The sequence below is a fragment of the Emys orbicularis genome, chromosome 1 (assembly GCF_028017835.1).
Source record: "Emys orbicularis isolate rEmyOrb1 chromosome 1, rEmyOrb1.hap1, whole genome shotgun sequence".
Classification (NCBI taxonomy): domain Eukaryota; kingdom Metazoa; phylum Chordata; order Testudines; family Emydidae; genus Emys; species Emys orbicularis.
The window spans coordinates 220,031,086-220,045,364 of NC_088683.1; the positions used below are offsets into that span (position 1 = coordinate 220,031,086).

A 14,279-nucleotide genomic window follows, 5' to 3' on the forward strand; every position below is an offset into this window, starting at 1 on the left:
GAGGAGCTTTGTTGTTTTACCATTATTTACTGATGACACTCCTTCAGTATACTTCTACAGATACATCTGAATACATACTGAAAACCAGAAACCTTCATTGCTACACGTATTCAAAGACTAGGTATTTACAGAAGTTAGTGTGGACAAAGTACATTCAAGTGACATAAGGACTGAGTGAATAGATTATGGGTATGAAGGGAGGTTATATATTTCCACCAATGCATCAGACTCCCATGAATATCAATCAGTTATTGAAGCACCAATGGGAAAATATATTCCTCAGTGAACATTTAAAAAGCAGAAGTTTTCAGACTTCATTGCACTTGATAATAAACAGGCAGTTTATATTAAATACATGTTCAGACCTGAACTTTTATGCAGCTCCAATACTTCATATTCTCTACTAGCTCCTCCTTTACAGTTTATGGAAGAAATAAAGCTTTATTAAAGAATGACTGCTTTTGCATAAAATAGACCAGCAGAGATCTTTTGAACACAAAAGCACTCCCTTTAGCTCCTAGTGCACCTATGAGAAACATTCAAAATAAATGACAGGAGAGTTCCCACATTGACCCTCCTCCTCAGTGTCACTGTAACATTAGTATCATTTTGCCTATGCAGAAACATTTTCTCTGCCCTACCAAATAAACTTTTAAGTAATTTATGTTGCTACTGTCAGATTGTCACTATGCAAATAGGAAAAGTGAGAAGAACCTATAATCATTTTAGATGACTATCTGTTCAGATATACAGGGTCTAAACTTTTAAGTGGACTGAAAACAATTTCTAAATTTGTGGCTTAGACCTTAAGTGCCTAGTTATGGATACTCAAGTTTGTGTATCCCAAAGCTTTGGATTTGGGCTTGCAATCACCACAATTCAAGACACAAAACAAGCTCACTGTGAAGTAAAAACATGGTCATGCAAATTCAGAAGCAGCTTTTGGTCCCTAAGATACACTAAATGTGATCAAGAACAGAAAGTGATGAGGGAGAACAACTTATTTAGAGTGGATCCTGTTTTGTAAACAGCAATAGCTGCATCTTTCTAAAGTTCTGTGCATCATGTAGTATCCTAAACTGGAATGAGAAAAGACCAAATGCAGCACTGGACAACAAGGGTCAATACATCCCTTTAACTGTAAGGGCTACTGCCTGTTAAGGACTACGAGGCTCCCTTGTGGCCAGGGCCGGCTCTAGGATTTTTGCCGCCCAAAGCAAAAACAATTTTGGCCGCCTCCCCCCCCCCCGTTTTTTAATTACCCCACCCCCGGCCCCGCCTCAACTCCGCCCCTTCCCCAAATCCCCAGCCCTGCCTCCTCTCCCCAGGCTCTCAAGCCTAGGAGGGAGGGAGGGAGGGAGGGGGAGACTCCGAGTGGCCGCGGCGAGTAGCGGCGCGCGAGCGGCAGCGGATGTGAGCTAGGGCGGCCGGGGCACATTTTTAGGGGCGGCATTCTGGCGCCGGCCATGCCGCCCCTAAAAATGTGCCGCCCCAAGCACCAGCTTGTTTTGCTGGTGCCTAGAGCCGGCCCTGCTTATGGCCAGTGTGCCAGTGTAAAATCTGGCTTTTAAAACAATGCAAACGTACAAAAATGGCCTTTACCAAAAAAGAAAAAAAAAAAGTTGATTTTGCCTACCCCCTCCCAAGAGAGACAGTTAGGATGTAGTGTCTTAAATAGTTCTTATCAATGATCATCCCATGAATTTATGCAAGAGACAATAAAACAAACCTCATTTAATGTTTTGATGAATATTTAAGAAGAGTCTGCAGACATTACCAGCAGATATTAAAGTGCCCGGTATGGATTATACACTGCGTAGTGTTAAAAAACAACAACAACAACAACAACAACAACAACCACCAAACTATACCAATAGAGATGTTTCAATCCAATGGCCACTGAACAAAAAATGCTTTTAGAAACCATAGAAATATAACTACGGTAATAGTTACAGCAGCTGGGAAATAATTGTACTGTTCTATGACTTATTATAGTGCATTATAATAAAGTACCAACAATTAGAAAGGCTACAACTTCTATTTATGGCACGTCCTCAAACAAAGTTAGGACCTATGGACCTTGAAAGGCTACTTAAAGGAGGGGATCAGGGAGGAGAAAAGAAGGGCATATTTGTGTGTGTGTGTGGGGGGGGGGGGGGGCGGGAAGCTTAGTTTCCTTATTTCAGGTTAGAAATCCATCGTCTTGGATGTCTCTCTAGGTCAGACAACAGATGGGATTATAAATTAACTAATCATACAAACAGTGCCATCATATTGGGAGATAACTGGATTCTTCTCTCTTCGTACATAAACCAAACAGGCTGTATTCCGGTAATCCATTAAGTAGCCTCATTTGTCAATTCCTTAAACAGAAAAGATTATGCATCAGAAGTACAGAATGTACCATAAAACATATCTTTATAACATGGAATCATTCAGTTATGCTATAAAAGGAATATGCCATAATTTTTACTAGCTCTTAGCCAATTTACAAAAATGAGGCTATAACTAGATGTTTCACATGGCAAATACATACAATGGAGTCGCATCTTACGCGGGGGTTAGGTTCTAAAGTCAACGCATAAGGCGAACGTATAATCAAAATTACCCTTGAAAATCCCTTAAATCGCCCATGAAGTACAGTATACTCAGAGGTGAAAGTAAGCCGGTATGGTGTACCAGCAAGAGCCGGTATGCGATGCCGGACCAGACCGGCTTCCCCAGGTTGGCGATTTAAAGGACCCGGGGGCTCCCTGCAGTGGCTGGAGCCCTGGGCCTTTTAAATCACCTCCTGAACCCTGCTGCCAGAGCCCCAGGGTAGAGGCTGCAGGGCTCCGGCGGTGATTTAAAGGGCCCGGGGCTTGGGCCACTGCGAGGAGCCCGGCCCTTTGAAGCGCCGCCCAAGCCCTCCTGCCACTACCCCGGGGCTGCGGCAGCCAGGCTCAGGCAGCGCTTTAAAGGCCCCGGGGCTCCCCGCAGCGCCGGAGCCCAGCTGCTGGAGCCCTGGGGTAGCGGCGGCAGGGCTCCTGCAGTGATTTAAAGGGCCCGGGGCACCAGCTGCTGCAGGGAGGCCCGGGCCCTTTAAATCGCCAGCCTGGGGAAGCCTGTCCGGTCCGACACGGCGTACCAGCTCTTGTCGGTACGCCATACCGGACCGTACTGGCTTACTTTCACCTCTGACAGTATCTTTAAACACTAGAACCACACTCAGCACGGCGAGATGCTCACACTATGAGGCGCACCTGGGAACTGAGACAGATTGAGGGAACAGCAGATTCACGTCTCCCATCTCACGCTCACTCTGGGGCATACGCTCATTGAGTGGAATGTTGGGCGGAATCATTATTTTTCTCTCTTTTTTTTTGTCAAGCACGTATAGTTGAATTCGCGTAAGTTAAATGTGCGTATGATGCGACTCCACTGTACTGTTGTAACTCACTATGCCCCAGAGCTTGGGCTGCGTCTCTTGTTGTGTGGTGGAGGAGAGGAGACAACACACAAGATGGGTAAAAGCCTTTAACACCACATGGAGGGGATGACATGGGATGCTCTTGAAATGGGGATCAGCTTTTCCACAGTTAAAATCCTAATTTAGCCAATTTGCACAGATTTTTCTGCATTTCGTGGTGGGTGCTGTAATGCCCATCTGTACTAGTTTTCAATTTCATAGCCATCTCTGTGGTTGAATGCAGTAGCCACCAGAACACCCAGCAATTTAAGAGACAAAAGGTGAGGAAGAATGTCTCATCCATGCGCAATAGCACGGGAATTTAGGTAGGCAGAATTATATGACATGTTTTGGAACATGGCCTCATCAGCAGGGCTGATGCCGCCTTTTGTGGGATCTTAACTAGATGCAGCCAACCCCTCTGTTTTATACCATCTTTCAGAGGAAGAAACTTGGACAGCACAATGCACCATGCAGAGACGTTGCTTCAGTTCCAACTCTAAGGAAAGAATGCCAATTTTTGCCAAAATAAGAAAATCACTACAAGAAATAATTAGTGCAACTTCAAATAACACCCAAGGTTTTATTTTATTTTATATTTGGTTAGAGATCTCACATCAAGTGGGAAGTCAAATAGCTAAGCTTAAAAAAATAAATCTAATGAGATCGCAGCACCAGGACTCAGCATACTGCATAAGTTACAATGAAAACATTGGTTATTAGATGCACCATTAGTCTTTTTTGCTCTGGAGCAAAAGGTCATACTCTGAGGTCTTTAGGTGTTAATAATTAAGTGATTCCTGTTTGATTTCTGGTACAGTGAAACGCAGCGATGAAGTTACTAAGTTAAGGACAATTTACAATTTGGCAGCTGGTGTATAAATGGCCTTGCTGCACGAGTGCTCCAGATACTGTACTAGCAAGGAGAGAGATTCTTTTCCCCCTGCAGTAGCTCTAGCATCACAAGGTTGCCCAGAAGGCACATGATTAACAACTGTGTTGTTGCCTGGTGCTGATTCACTGCATACAAGACAGGAAATTTAACCCTCTGTTAAATTAAGTAAATTATCTTCTAATTGACACTGCAGCTCCAATGCAGTCATCAAGACTCAAATGAGTCACTGGGGTTACACTGCTGTAAATAAGAAAGAATATGACCAAATGTGACTGTTTTAGGAGGGAAGTACCTTCTAATTAAGGGATTTTTTCCTTTTGAGTTTGTTAACCAGTTTCAATTTTATATTTCCCCCCCTGAAGCCTACCGTGTAAATAATACATTAAAAGCCCATCTGTGCATGCTTGCCTTAATTTCTTTTCAAAACCTCAGCTATATTTTTAAGTTTGTCTTTAGTTAGTGAACCCTCACCTCATGATAACTTGAAAACAAGGAGGAACATGATCTGAAGGTCAGAGTGATTCAGAGATTTTGTTTTCCCAGACCTTTATTCCTGCAGGTGTCATGTGAGAGCTGACAAGACTTAGTTTTAGTGGGTGGGGAGGAATTAAGATTGACATTGGTTCCAAGCATGAGAGTTTAGATATGCACTTAGATTACTGGAGAAAGCATTTTTAAACAAATAAACCCAACATTTTGAAAAATAATAATCATAACAAACAGAAGTGGGCAAAGTATTAACTTGCTTTCTAATGTCAAATTTCATATTGTTGCAGGTGTCCCATGTGTGGTCAGGAATCAGTACTGCAATTAAAACTGAAGAGTTTTCTCATTAAGCTTGTTAAAAATTTACCTATTTGTATAAATTTGTTTTTATAAAGTACTGACTTGTAACTGGGTTTTCCAGCCAGGGCCCTCCTTCGAGTGCTGCACTATCCACTTAAGCGGTAGCTCATCAACCTCACTTTCAGATATGTTCCAGAGTTAGTAAATCAAAGGCAAGTCTCTCAATTTGATTTTTACCATAAAACTTTCTGACAAGTGCAGGCCACACACAGTCTTTAAAGACCATGGAAAAAAAAGTAGCATTGAACAGTATGAGCAACAGACTGAATTGAAACAAATTATTTTCAGATCATTAGAAAAGTGTTCCAGAGTCATTAAGGGTTTGGGTCAGTGTTTCAGAAACACTGTTTCAGAAATTTATGGCCACTGTGCTGTTAAGTTATCTGCTTCAGGCTGACAACTTGCCTTTTGTATTTTTTTTTAAAACAAAAAGCTCAAAATAAGCCACGTGGGTCTCTATATTGTAAGAATGCAAAATAATGTATATAAATAAGCCATTTGTGTTTCTGCTATTCAAATACACTATTTTTAAACCTTGTTGATCTACAGTTAACTTCCTTTTAAACAAAAGATCAACTGTGACTGAAAATAAATATTTACTGCACATGCACACAATTCTTCCCATTTAAAAAAAGTTTGTTTTTTTTAAAATGCATAGGCCTACTAGGCTCTCTTCTCTTTACACACACGGACAAGTCTAGTTAGTTATATTGGAGGATGCAAAGTGTATATGAGCAAAATTATGAAGCTGTTTAGTTTGCTAAGTCTGTACAAATAGACCAATAGTTCCAAGTGGATCAGAACAGAAAACATATTCAAATTGTTTGAACTCCTATATCTCTTGCAAGGAGAGCTGAAAATACATTTGCCTTTTATGACTTTAAGCAAGGCCCTCAATGTAGTTTAAATGAAAAGAAGTACAGGACACAGGCTAAAACGCTTATTTTAACTCTCAGTTATGCCATGCTACTGCAGAGAATATGATCCTCCGTCAGCGTGCTTCAAAGGGTACATCTTGTATACTGGATGTACAAATCAAATAAAAAAAAAGCACCATGGACTATACAGTCCAAGTTTTTATGCAGAATTCTGCATAAAAACTTACAGCACAATGGGATGAGTTCCAGCATTCACCTGAATTTTCTTACTAACTATAGTCTTAATTCCCACCCTTAACTTTTCTTTGTGTGCATGAGCAACAAAGAGCACTGAAAACTTTCTTGTTGAGAACAAAAGGAAGATAAATACATTTAAACTAGTGTAGAGACCTTGTAGAATTATCTAGTTCAAATAACTAACCTGAGATGTACTTTGCTCCGATTAACATTATCATGCTACTCACTATATAAAAACCCAAAGGCAGACTAGAGAAGATACTAGAGTCACCTGATGTCATCCAGTAGAAGGAGTTTCCAGTCAAGCAAATCAAAAGAGAAATATATATAAATTGCAATATTTGTGTTAAGAATCTCATGAACAGCCAAAAAGTTACAAAAGAGTAGTAACATCTGCAAAAATGTTATTAAAAGTGTTACATGCACACCATATAGAGATAAGCCCAAGCCATATACATTTGAATCTGGATCCAGAATCCTCTAGCTTTCAAAGTTATTAGGTAGAGCCCATCTCTAATATTATTCAGCATAAAGCAACAAGCAGAAAGCAAGTGCAACAATTCCAAAACAAGAGTGAAGGCAAATACCAAAGATTCTCCCAGTGGTAACCTGAGATGACTGTAAGCAGATTTTGGTAAATAGTTATATTCTGCTTATCACTTCAGGTGAAAAGGGAATTAAGCATATTTTTTGAGGGCTGGCAGAATTTTCAATTCTGTTAATGGGGAAACACCCTGTATACACACTTCATTCTCTGGCTGCTGGGGATTTTAGGGTACATAACATTAGAGTTTGTCCCACGTAAGGCATCCCAGTCACAACTGACAGTTTACTGAAAAAGAACTTTTATCATTTGTATTAAGATTATGTATTTGCTCTTCTAGGGATTCCAGATAAATTTGTTTTTTGCGCTTGTGACATTCAACGAAGTATGTTTACCTAGTCCAATCCTTTTTTAAAAAATGACAATGAACTGAGTGTTTAAATGTACATTGAATTAATAAGATGTCCAATTATTATGCATTTACGCTGTCCCCAGGAGCAAGGTAATTCCCTCTAGTTGCTGCAGCTTCCCTCTTTCAAAATGCTTCACTCACAAGCTCTTCATTTTCTCTTGAATTTGGTTCTTAAATCCAGTTTTTATAACATTGCAAGATAGTAGTATTTTTTGTGTGCTCTAGAGAAATGCATATAGCATTGTGTGCTTTAAATCTCTCTCCTTCCCCAAATAAATTTATTATAATCCTAATTTGAGTAGTCTAGCTCAAACATGGTCAGAAATACTTTCACTGATCTTAGGCCAGTGCTACATTTACATTACCAACATGGGTTGAAAATGTCTTTTGCATGAAGCTTGAGTTACAACTTCTCTCTCCCCCTTTGAGGACGGGTTGCCCTTTCACTGAGAGAGGGCAGCATGCTGCATAGACCATTTCTATTGCTCATTTAGCTCAGATCAAAATCAGCCTTATTTTATAGGCCTGAATCTAGACTATTCTTAATTAGTGGATGATTACACTCCAAATCCGGCAACAGCAGTGGGACAGCTTTTGTTTAAATTGAACTTGCTAATACCACATAGTATGAAATGATATGCTACTTTAAAAATGTAGCTACTGTTTAGTTGTTCAGAAAGTTGTTGCTTTCTCTGTATGGGGCATATAGTAAGTCCCATGTTATTTTTACTTCATAAAAATTAGTACATGGATTCTCAACCTGTGGGTCACAATTCAGGTTTCAAGGAGTTATGACCACCTTCCTCTCACACCTTACCCCCCCCCCCTTTTTTTTGTTTTGTTTTTTGTTTTAAAAACAGGGACAAGAGGGTCCTAAAACATTTTCCTTTTGTAGCATGGGGTCATGTTATGGAAGTGTTTGAGAACCACTGTATTAACTCATAGCTGTCCCAGCTTTATACTGTGTTTGCACTCTTAATGCAGACATCTTTACTGATGCAGTTCAGAGGAAGCTACAGTCTGCTCTTGGTTTACATCCCCAAGATTTTAATATCTTTGCATTGACTCAAACATCACAAGTAAATCTCATTAATAATTACATAGCAAAATGCACTTACTTCCTGTTTGATTTGTTTTACATCTATAGCCCTTTTACTGCAAATAATATCTTTTTCAATTAAGCTAAAGGATCTGATAATGCCAACAAGGAAATAGGCCATTATCCTTTCAACTGTACAGTTTATTTTTTAAAAGGAATAATTAATCCTTAAGTTAAATAGCTTGTTTTTACATGATTTCAGAGCTCCAGCGATAAAGAATTTTAAATGTTAAATGCTGTTTTCTTAGAAGCAGAGCTAGACAGTTCTAAAATTTAATAAAAAGCAATTTTTTAAAAACAAGAAGTAAGGATTTTTTTTCTGTCTTTTACAGGAGAAAAATACATTTCTGTAATATAGAGGGCTATTGAGGTTTTGAAGGACATTCAACTTGTGCTAGTCACTGAAGTATGAAATATAATGGTTTACCATTTGCCTGAGGTTCAGATATCTCCCAGCCCACTGATTTCATTACAGCTTTCTTCCACCTGGCATAGCGATATTCACTTTCTGGAATCACAAAGAGGAATTAATGTACTTTCACTTTTTTTCCACACATTAAATTCATCATTAAACCTTTGTCCTGCAAAGATTTCCCAAAGCACACACAGCAGTTACTTAAGAACTCATCCCCATTACAACAGAATGTCTGAAGTGATATAAAAAAAAACAAAAAAAAAAACCAACAACTAATGCATGAGCAACTAGCAATTTATCAATTCTTCACAACTCCAAATATTTACAGAGTAAGGATTACATACTCTATTCTCTACTGCACATCACTTAGAATCATGGAAATGTAGGACTGGAAGGGACCTCAGTAGGTTATCTACCCCAGTCCCCTGCACTGCGGCAGGACTAAGTATTATTTTAGACCATCCCTAACAGGTGTTTGTCTAGCCTGCTCTTAAAAACCTCCAATGACCAAGATTCCACAACCTCCCTAAGTAATTTGTTCCAGCACTTAACTACCCTGACAGAAAGTTTTTCCTAATGTCCAACCTAAACCTCCCTTGTTGCAATTTAAGCCCATTGCGTCTTGTCCTAACATCAGTGGTTAAGGAGAACAATTTATAACAACCTTGTACGTACTTGAAGACTTATGTCCCTCCTCCCCCCCGCCCCAGTCTTCTCTTCTACAGACTAAACACATTCATTTTTTTCCATTTCAATCTGTCCTCATAGATCATGTTTTTTAGACCTTTGATCATTTGTTGCTCTCCTCCCTCTTGATTTTCTCTAATTTGTCCACATCTTTCCCAAGTGTGGTGCCCAGACCTGGAGGCCTTACTCCTGGCTAATACATCCCAGAATGATGTTGGCTTTTTTTTTTTTTTTTTTTTTTGGAGACAGTATAACTTTGTAGACTTATATTTAGTTTATTATCCACTAACCCCCAGATCCTTTTCTGCTGTACTCATTCCTAGGCAGTTATTTGCTGTCATTCTGACTCAACTGTGACTCAATACAGGTGAAACTAAATATGCTGGGATATGGGCAGTGGAGAATCAGGCTTTAAAACTCAACTTTTCCCCAACAAATTCACTAGGCAGATTTGTAAGTATAATCCAAATTGAAGCAGTAGTAGTCAGTTTCAAATCCTTTGAAGTTAATATACCAGGAGAGGGAATTGATAGAAAATGTATTGCTGTTAAAAACACCCAGACAGAAAGCTTGGGCAAAGAGCATATGCAATCAAATATTAAAAACCTCTACTAAAAAAGGGAGAAATGCTTGAGTCTTGCATATGTATTAATTATAATGCCAAGTTTCTGTCTCCAGAAGTATCTAAGAACAGATGCAAGATAACACATTAGTTAGAACAGTGAGCTAATTTTAAAGATAACGACCTGCTCTACATAGACAGCCCTAAAATTATAAAAAGTTGGCCCCTTCTGAAGCCTTGAAATCTGGCAACTGTGTGGAATCTTTAGGGGCCACTAGCATCATCTGCCAACAATTTTCAACAGTGTGGAATCAGAGGGGGAAGTGGGATGTTATCAGTTTTTAATTGGTTGAAACCAAAAGCCTCCAAATCAAGCCACACTAAATGACAAGCTCCTATATAAAGAGCTATGGTATGAAGTCATTTTTGCCTGCTCCATCATTATTACCCAACTATGGGCAAAGCAAGCAGATGGAACCCACACCTCCCTCCTAAAAAGCCAGAGCATCAAGCACTGCAGACCTGTCACCACAGTCTGAGAACTCGTACTGCTAATTATCAATAACCATCTTTACACTGGGGTGTTCAATGGCATCAAGAAATGACAGAGTTTGGTCAACCATTCAATTTAAATTTACATGTATGCGGACAGAAAGGGTTTGGGGGGTGGAGGGAAGGAGGGTTTCAGATCATTTTAAAGTTCAAACTTCAAATTTCTTTTACCCTCGGGATTGATCTGTGGTTCAAATCGTTCCCATGTCACTGCTGTCAAATCCCCAGGATTCAGACTCCAAACTCCAACTCCTTCTGCCGCTCCAGCTGCCATTGCAGCTCCTAGTGCTGTTGTTTCAGGCATTGATGGCTTCACTAAAGTGAAACAAAGGAACATAAACCATTTTTCTTTATGGGTCAAAAGTGCATAGACAAAGAGGTCTAACTGGGCTATTATACACCTAGCTTCCTTAAGGTTTAAAGTTTGCAAACCTCCCTTTAACACAGTCATCACGGTTCCTGGTCTAATAGGTCTGACCTCTTTGGAGCACACACCCCTCAAGCTTCTAGGCTTCTCACTCTCAGAGTGGGCCTCGGGCTGTGGTTCCCAGATGCTAACCACTATTACCTCAACAAGCACGACTTATGTTCAGTCCTGCAGTTCTGTGCCCTCGGTCAGTGACTTGTGGTTATCACAGTGACCATATAATAGCCTTCTTAAAGCTAAGTATTATTTATTTAGAACAAAAACATTTCAGAGAAAATGTATTAAAAATAATAGACAAACTATACACACACATCTAGCTAAACAGGTGTCTCTTCATCTTCCACAGGGGGAAGGGAAGCAGGAGGGAGACACTTCTCCCTCCTGTCTCTGCTCAGTCTTTCTGATCACTTCCCTTCTCAGAGAACACATCGCTTTAATTCTTTACAACCCTTTGATTTGTTAACTCTCAGCAATGGCAAAAACAAGGCTGGCAACTTCAATGGAGACAGAATATAGGATTCTCAAAGTTATGAAATGTGTGCCAGGGCTTTCTTACCGGGGAGCCATTGTGTTGCCTTCCTGCTTGTTTTTCCAGCAGCCCATATTAAGCTAGCTCAATACACTGACACAGAAAATTCTATTAACTCAATACAACTATACGGAAACTACCCTGGCCAGGTCAGATACCACATTAATAAATTACATATAAGTATTCACAGCAGCTCCACATCTGTCACAACAGTATGACAATAAGGGTTTGGGAAACGTGTTCTATTCTCACTGCTGCTGAAGTTCTGCAATCCTATAAAGTTTTCTGGTGTAATACTGCAAGAGGCTTTAAACAGCAACTCACTTAGAGCAATGGCACTCAGTCTCAAGAGCTGAAGCGCCTTTTCACCATACAATGGCTTTGCAGGCACAGCTTGATGCCCTTTACTATAATCACGTTGCGCTGCTGTTGTATCAATACCTTTGGTCTCTGAAACTTCATTTGCTGAAGAAGTGGCTCTTTATTCCCCTCAGCCTGCCTCTTCCGAGGGAGGCATCTTATCTAGGTTTCTACACTGCATTCACCATGTTAATACATAGTTTAGGGATTTTCCATTTGCTTCTCTTCCCTCTCAACCCTCCTCTTCATAGCCAATGTGGGAGATACCCCTTCCTTCCCACATCATTAGGTGCAGAAGACAGTGACTTTTCTCTTCCATCTTTCCACATTCTACACCAGGGATCCGCAACCTTTGGCATGCGGCCCGCTAGGGTAAGCACCCTGGCGGACTGGACTGTTTGCTTACCTGCCGTGTCCGCAGCTTCGGCTGGTCGCGGTTTGCCGTCCCAGGCCAATGGGGGCTGTGGGAAGCGCTGGCCACCGCTTCCCGCAGCCCCCATTGGCCTGGAGCGGCGAACAGCAGCCAGCAGGAGCTGCGATCGGCCAAACCTGCAGACGTGGCAGGTAAACAAACCAGCCCAGCCCGCCAGGGTGCTTACCAAAGGTAAGGGCCAAAGGTTGCCGATCCCGGTTCTACACTGTGTCATGGAACTTCCTTCCACTTAAGCCACATGGAAGAGCTGGGAAGGCAGAATGGGGAGGGGGGAAAAGAGTACAACTCCTAGCAGCTGCCACCCTACTGGCGATTTTGTTTAGGGCTCCCCCATATGTATGATGCAGCTGGGGTGCAGTCTTGTGAATTGGCCTCTACATCAGACTCCAATGACCTACATGTGGGTTTAGAATCTGAACTCGGATGAGAAACCTTGCCTAAGCAGAACCTGCATTAGATCTTAGACCTCTACTATGGTGCTGTAATGCTTCAGTAACAGAAGTCAGAAAGAGCCAAGCACCTCTAGAATACTACAATCCTTATTGGGCCTCAGACACTCCCCTCCCACAAACTGGGCTATACAGGGCTTTTATTTAAATCCCCACCCCACCCCGAACAGTGATGGGAAGGACAGCAGCAAAAAAGCTAATACCCACATTTGAGGTTTGTTCAGCTTTTTAGACCCTTATTTTGTTTTTAAGAAGTGTAAACAGTCAGTTTGCACTTACCTACTTGAATACAGAGAATATCTGCTTGAAGCTGCATGAGAATCTTGTTGTTGGTCATTCCTCCATCTACTTGTAACTCACTCAGTGGTATCCCACAGTCCTTGTTCATAGCATCCAAAATCTGAAAGAAGAGCACTACATATTATACAGTTCACTGTGCAGAAACACAAGATCCTCTTTCAACAAAAAGAAAGATTGTTGAAGAGTTCCAGACTGAGAACATTCCTCTGAAGTCCTATTCCTCCACAAAACAGAAAGCAGGCAGACACAATACTGGTTTGCTCCCACATTACTCAAACATATTCCAATATACTCTTAAAATGTGTGTACGGGAAAGGTGTTATATTCTTATTACTACTAGACATGTAGAGAGTCTACAAACCATGCTTAAAAGGCCCATATACATAGGACCTGAATAAAAATAGATCTAACCTCTAGAGGTGAGAAGATGGCTTCATCTTCACACAAAGTTGACCCCGGAGACTCAGACTACCAAATGGAGACCTTTGACTGCCTAGACCGGTTGTTTAGAGGTCTTCAACAGTTCCTTGGGCAAGGAAGAGGAACTGAGGTGAAAGAGGGTCATAAGGATTTACTGATGGCAGTTCATAAAAAGAATGAACTTGGAATGCTGTGATTTATTGTAGGGGGTAAAATACCTCCAACATCAACTGGATTTAAAGCACAGAAAAATGTTCTGATTCTTTTTGTGAAAAAGCAAAATAGGGACAGGGGAAGAGTATTTCCGTGACAAGTTTACCTGCATTTTGTGCGAGCCTCCAAGCAGAAAGAAAATAAAATGAGGAGATTCAATTTACTATTTTAGCACAGTCAGACACCCAACGAGGGGCTCATATATTGTTGTGATGAGGGCCAAATAAGCACCAGAGAGAGACAAGACTACTTAAAACAATCACAAAGCCAATAGGTAAGATTCACTCCTGACAGCATGAGCAGGGACACCAAGCTGCTTGCAACTCCACTCACTGCTCTTTTATCTCAGGGGGCTCAGTGTGCCAGCTAGCCCAACCTCAAAAGGAGGTGGAACCAGGCCAACCAGTAGACGTACTGATTCCAACCTCTCTTAGGGGGCCTACATCACTGAAGCTGTATGAATCCTGAGGTAAAATTCTAGCTGCCTTTCCCCAGTAATATTCCTCACCCACCAGTGATTACAGCCAGGCCTGTAACCGCAGAAGTTGCAAATTGCAGTCCCCTGTAACCAGG

General features: G+C 41.0%; 1 protein-coding gene across 1 annotated transcript in view; it reads right to left on the reverse strand.

Annotated features, from left to right (window-relative positions):
- Nucleotides 1-2,176: 2,176 nt before the first annotated feature.
- Nucleotides 2,177-14,279, reverse strand: part of GK (glycerol kinase) — a 45,130-nt gene continuing 33,027 nt past the window's right edge. Inside the window, exons 17-20 of the mRNA XM_065405912.1 lie at nucleotides 13,053-13,173; nucleotides 10,747-10,890; nucleotides 8,787-8,867; nucleotides 2,177-2,363 (exon numbers count right to left, since the gene is read on the reverse strand). Of these exons, the coding sequence (XP_065261984.1) occupies nucleotides 2,350-2,363; nucleotides 8,787-8,867; nucleotides 10,747-10,890; nucleotides 13,053-13,173 (360 nt within the window). The 3' untranslated portion in view covers nucleotides 2,177-2,349. The remainder of the gene's footprint in view (nucleotides 2,364-8,786; nucleotides 8,868-10,746; nucleotides 10,891-13,052; nucleotides 13,174-14,279) is intronic.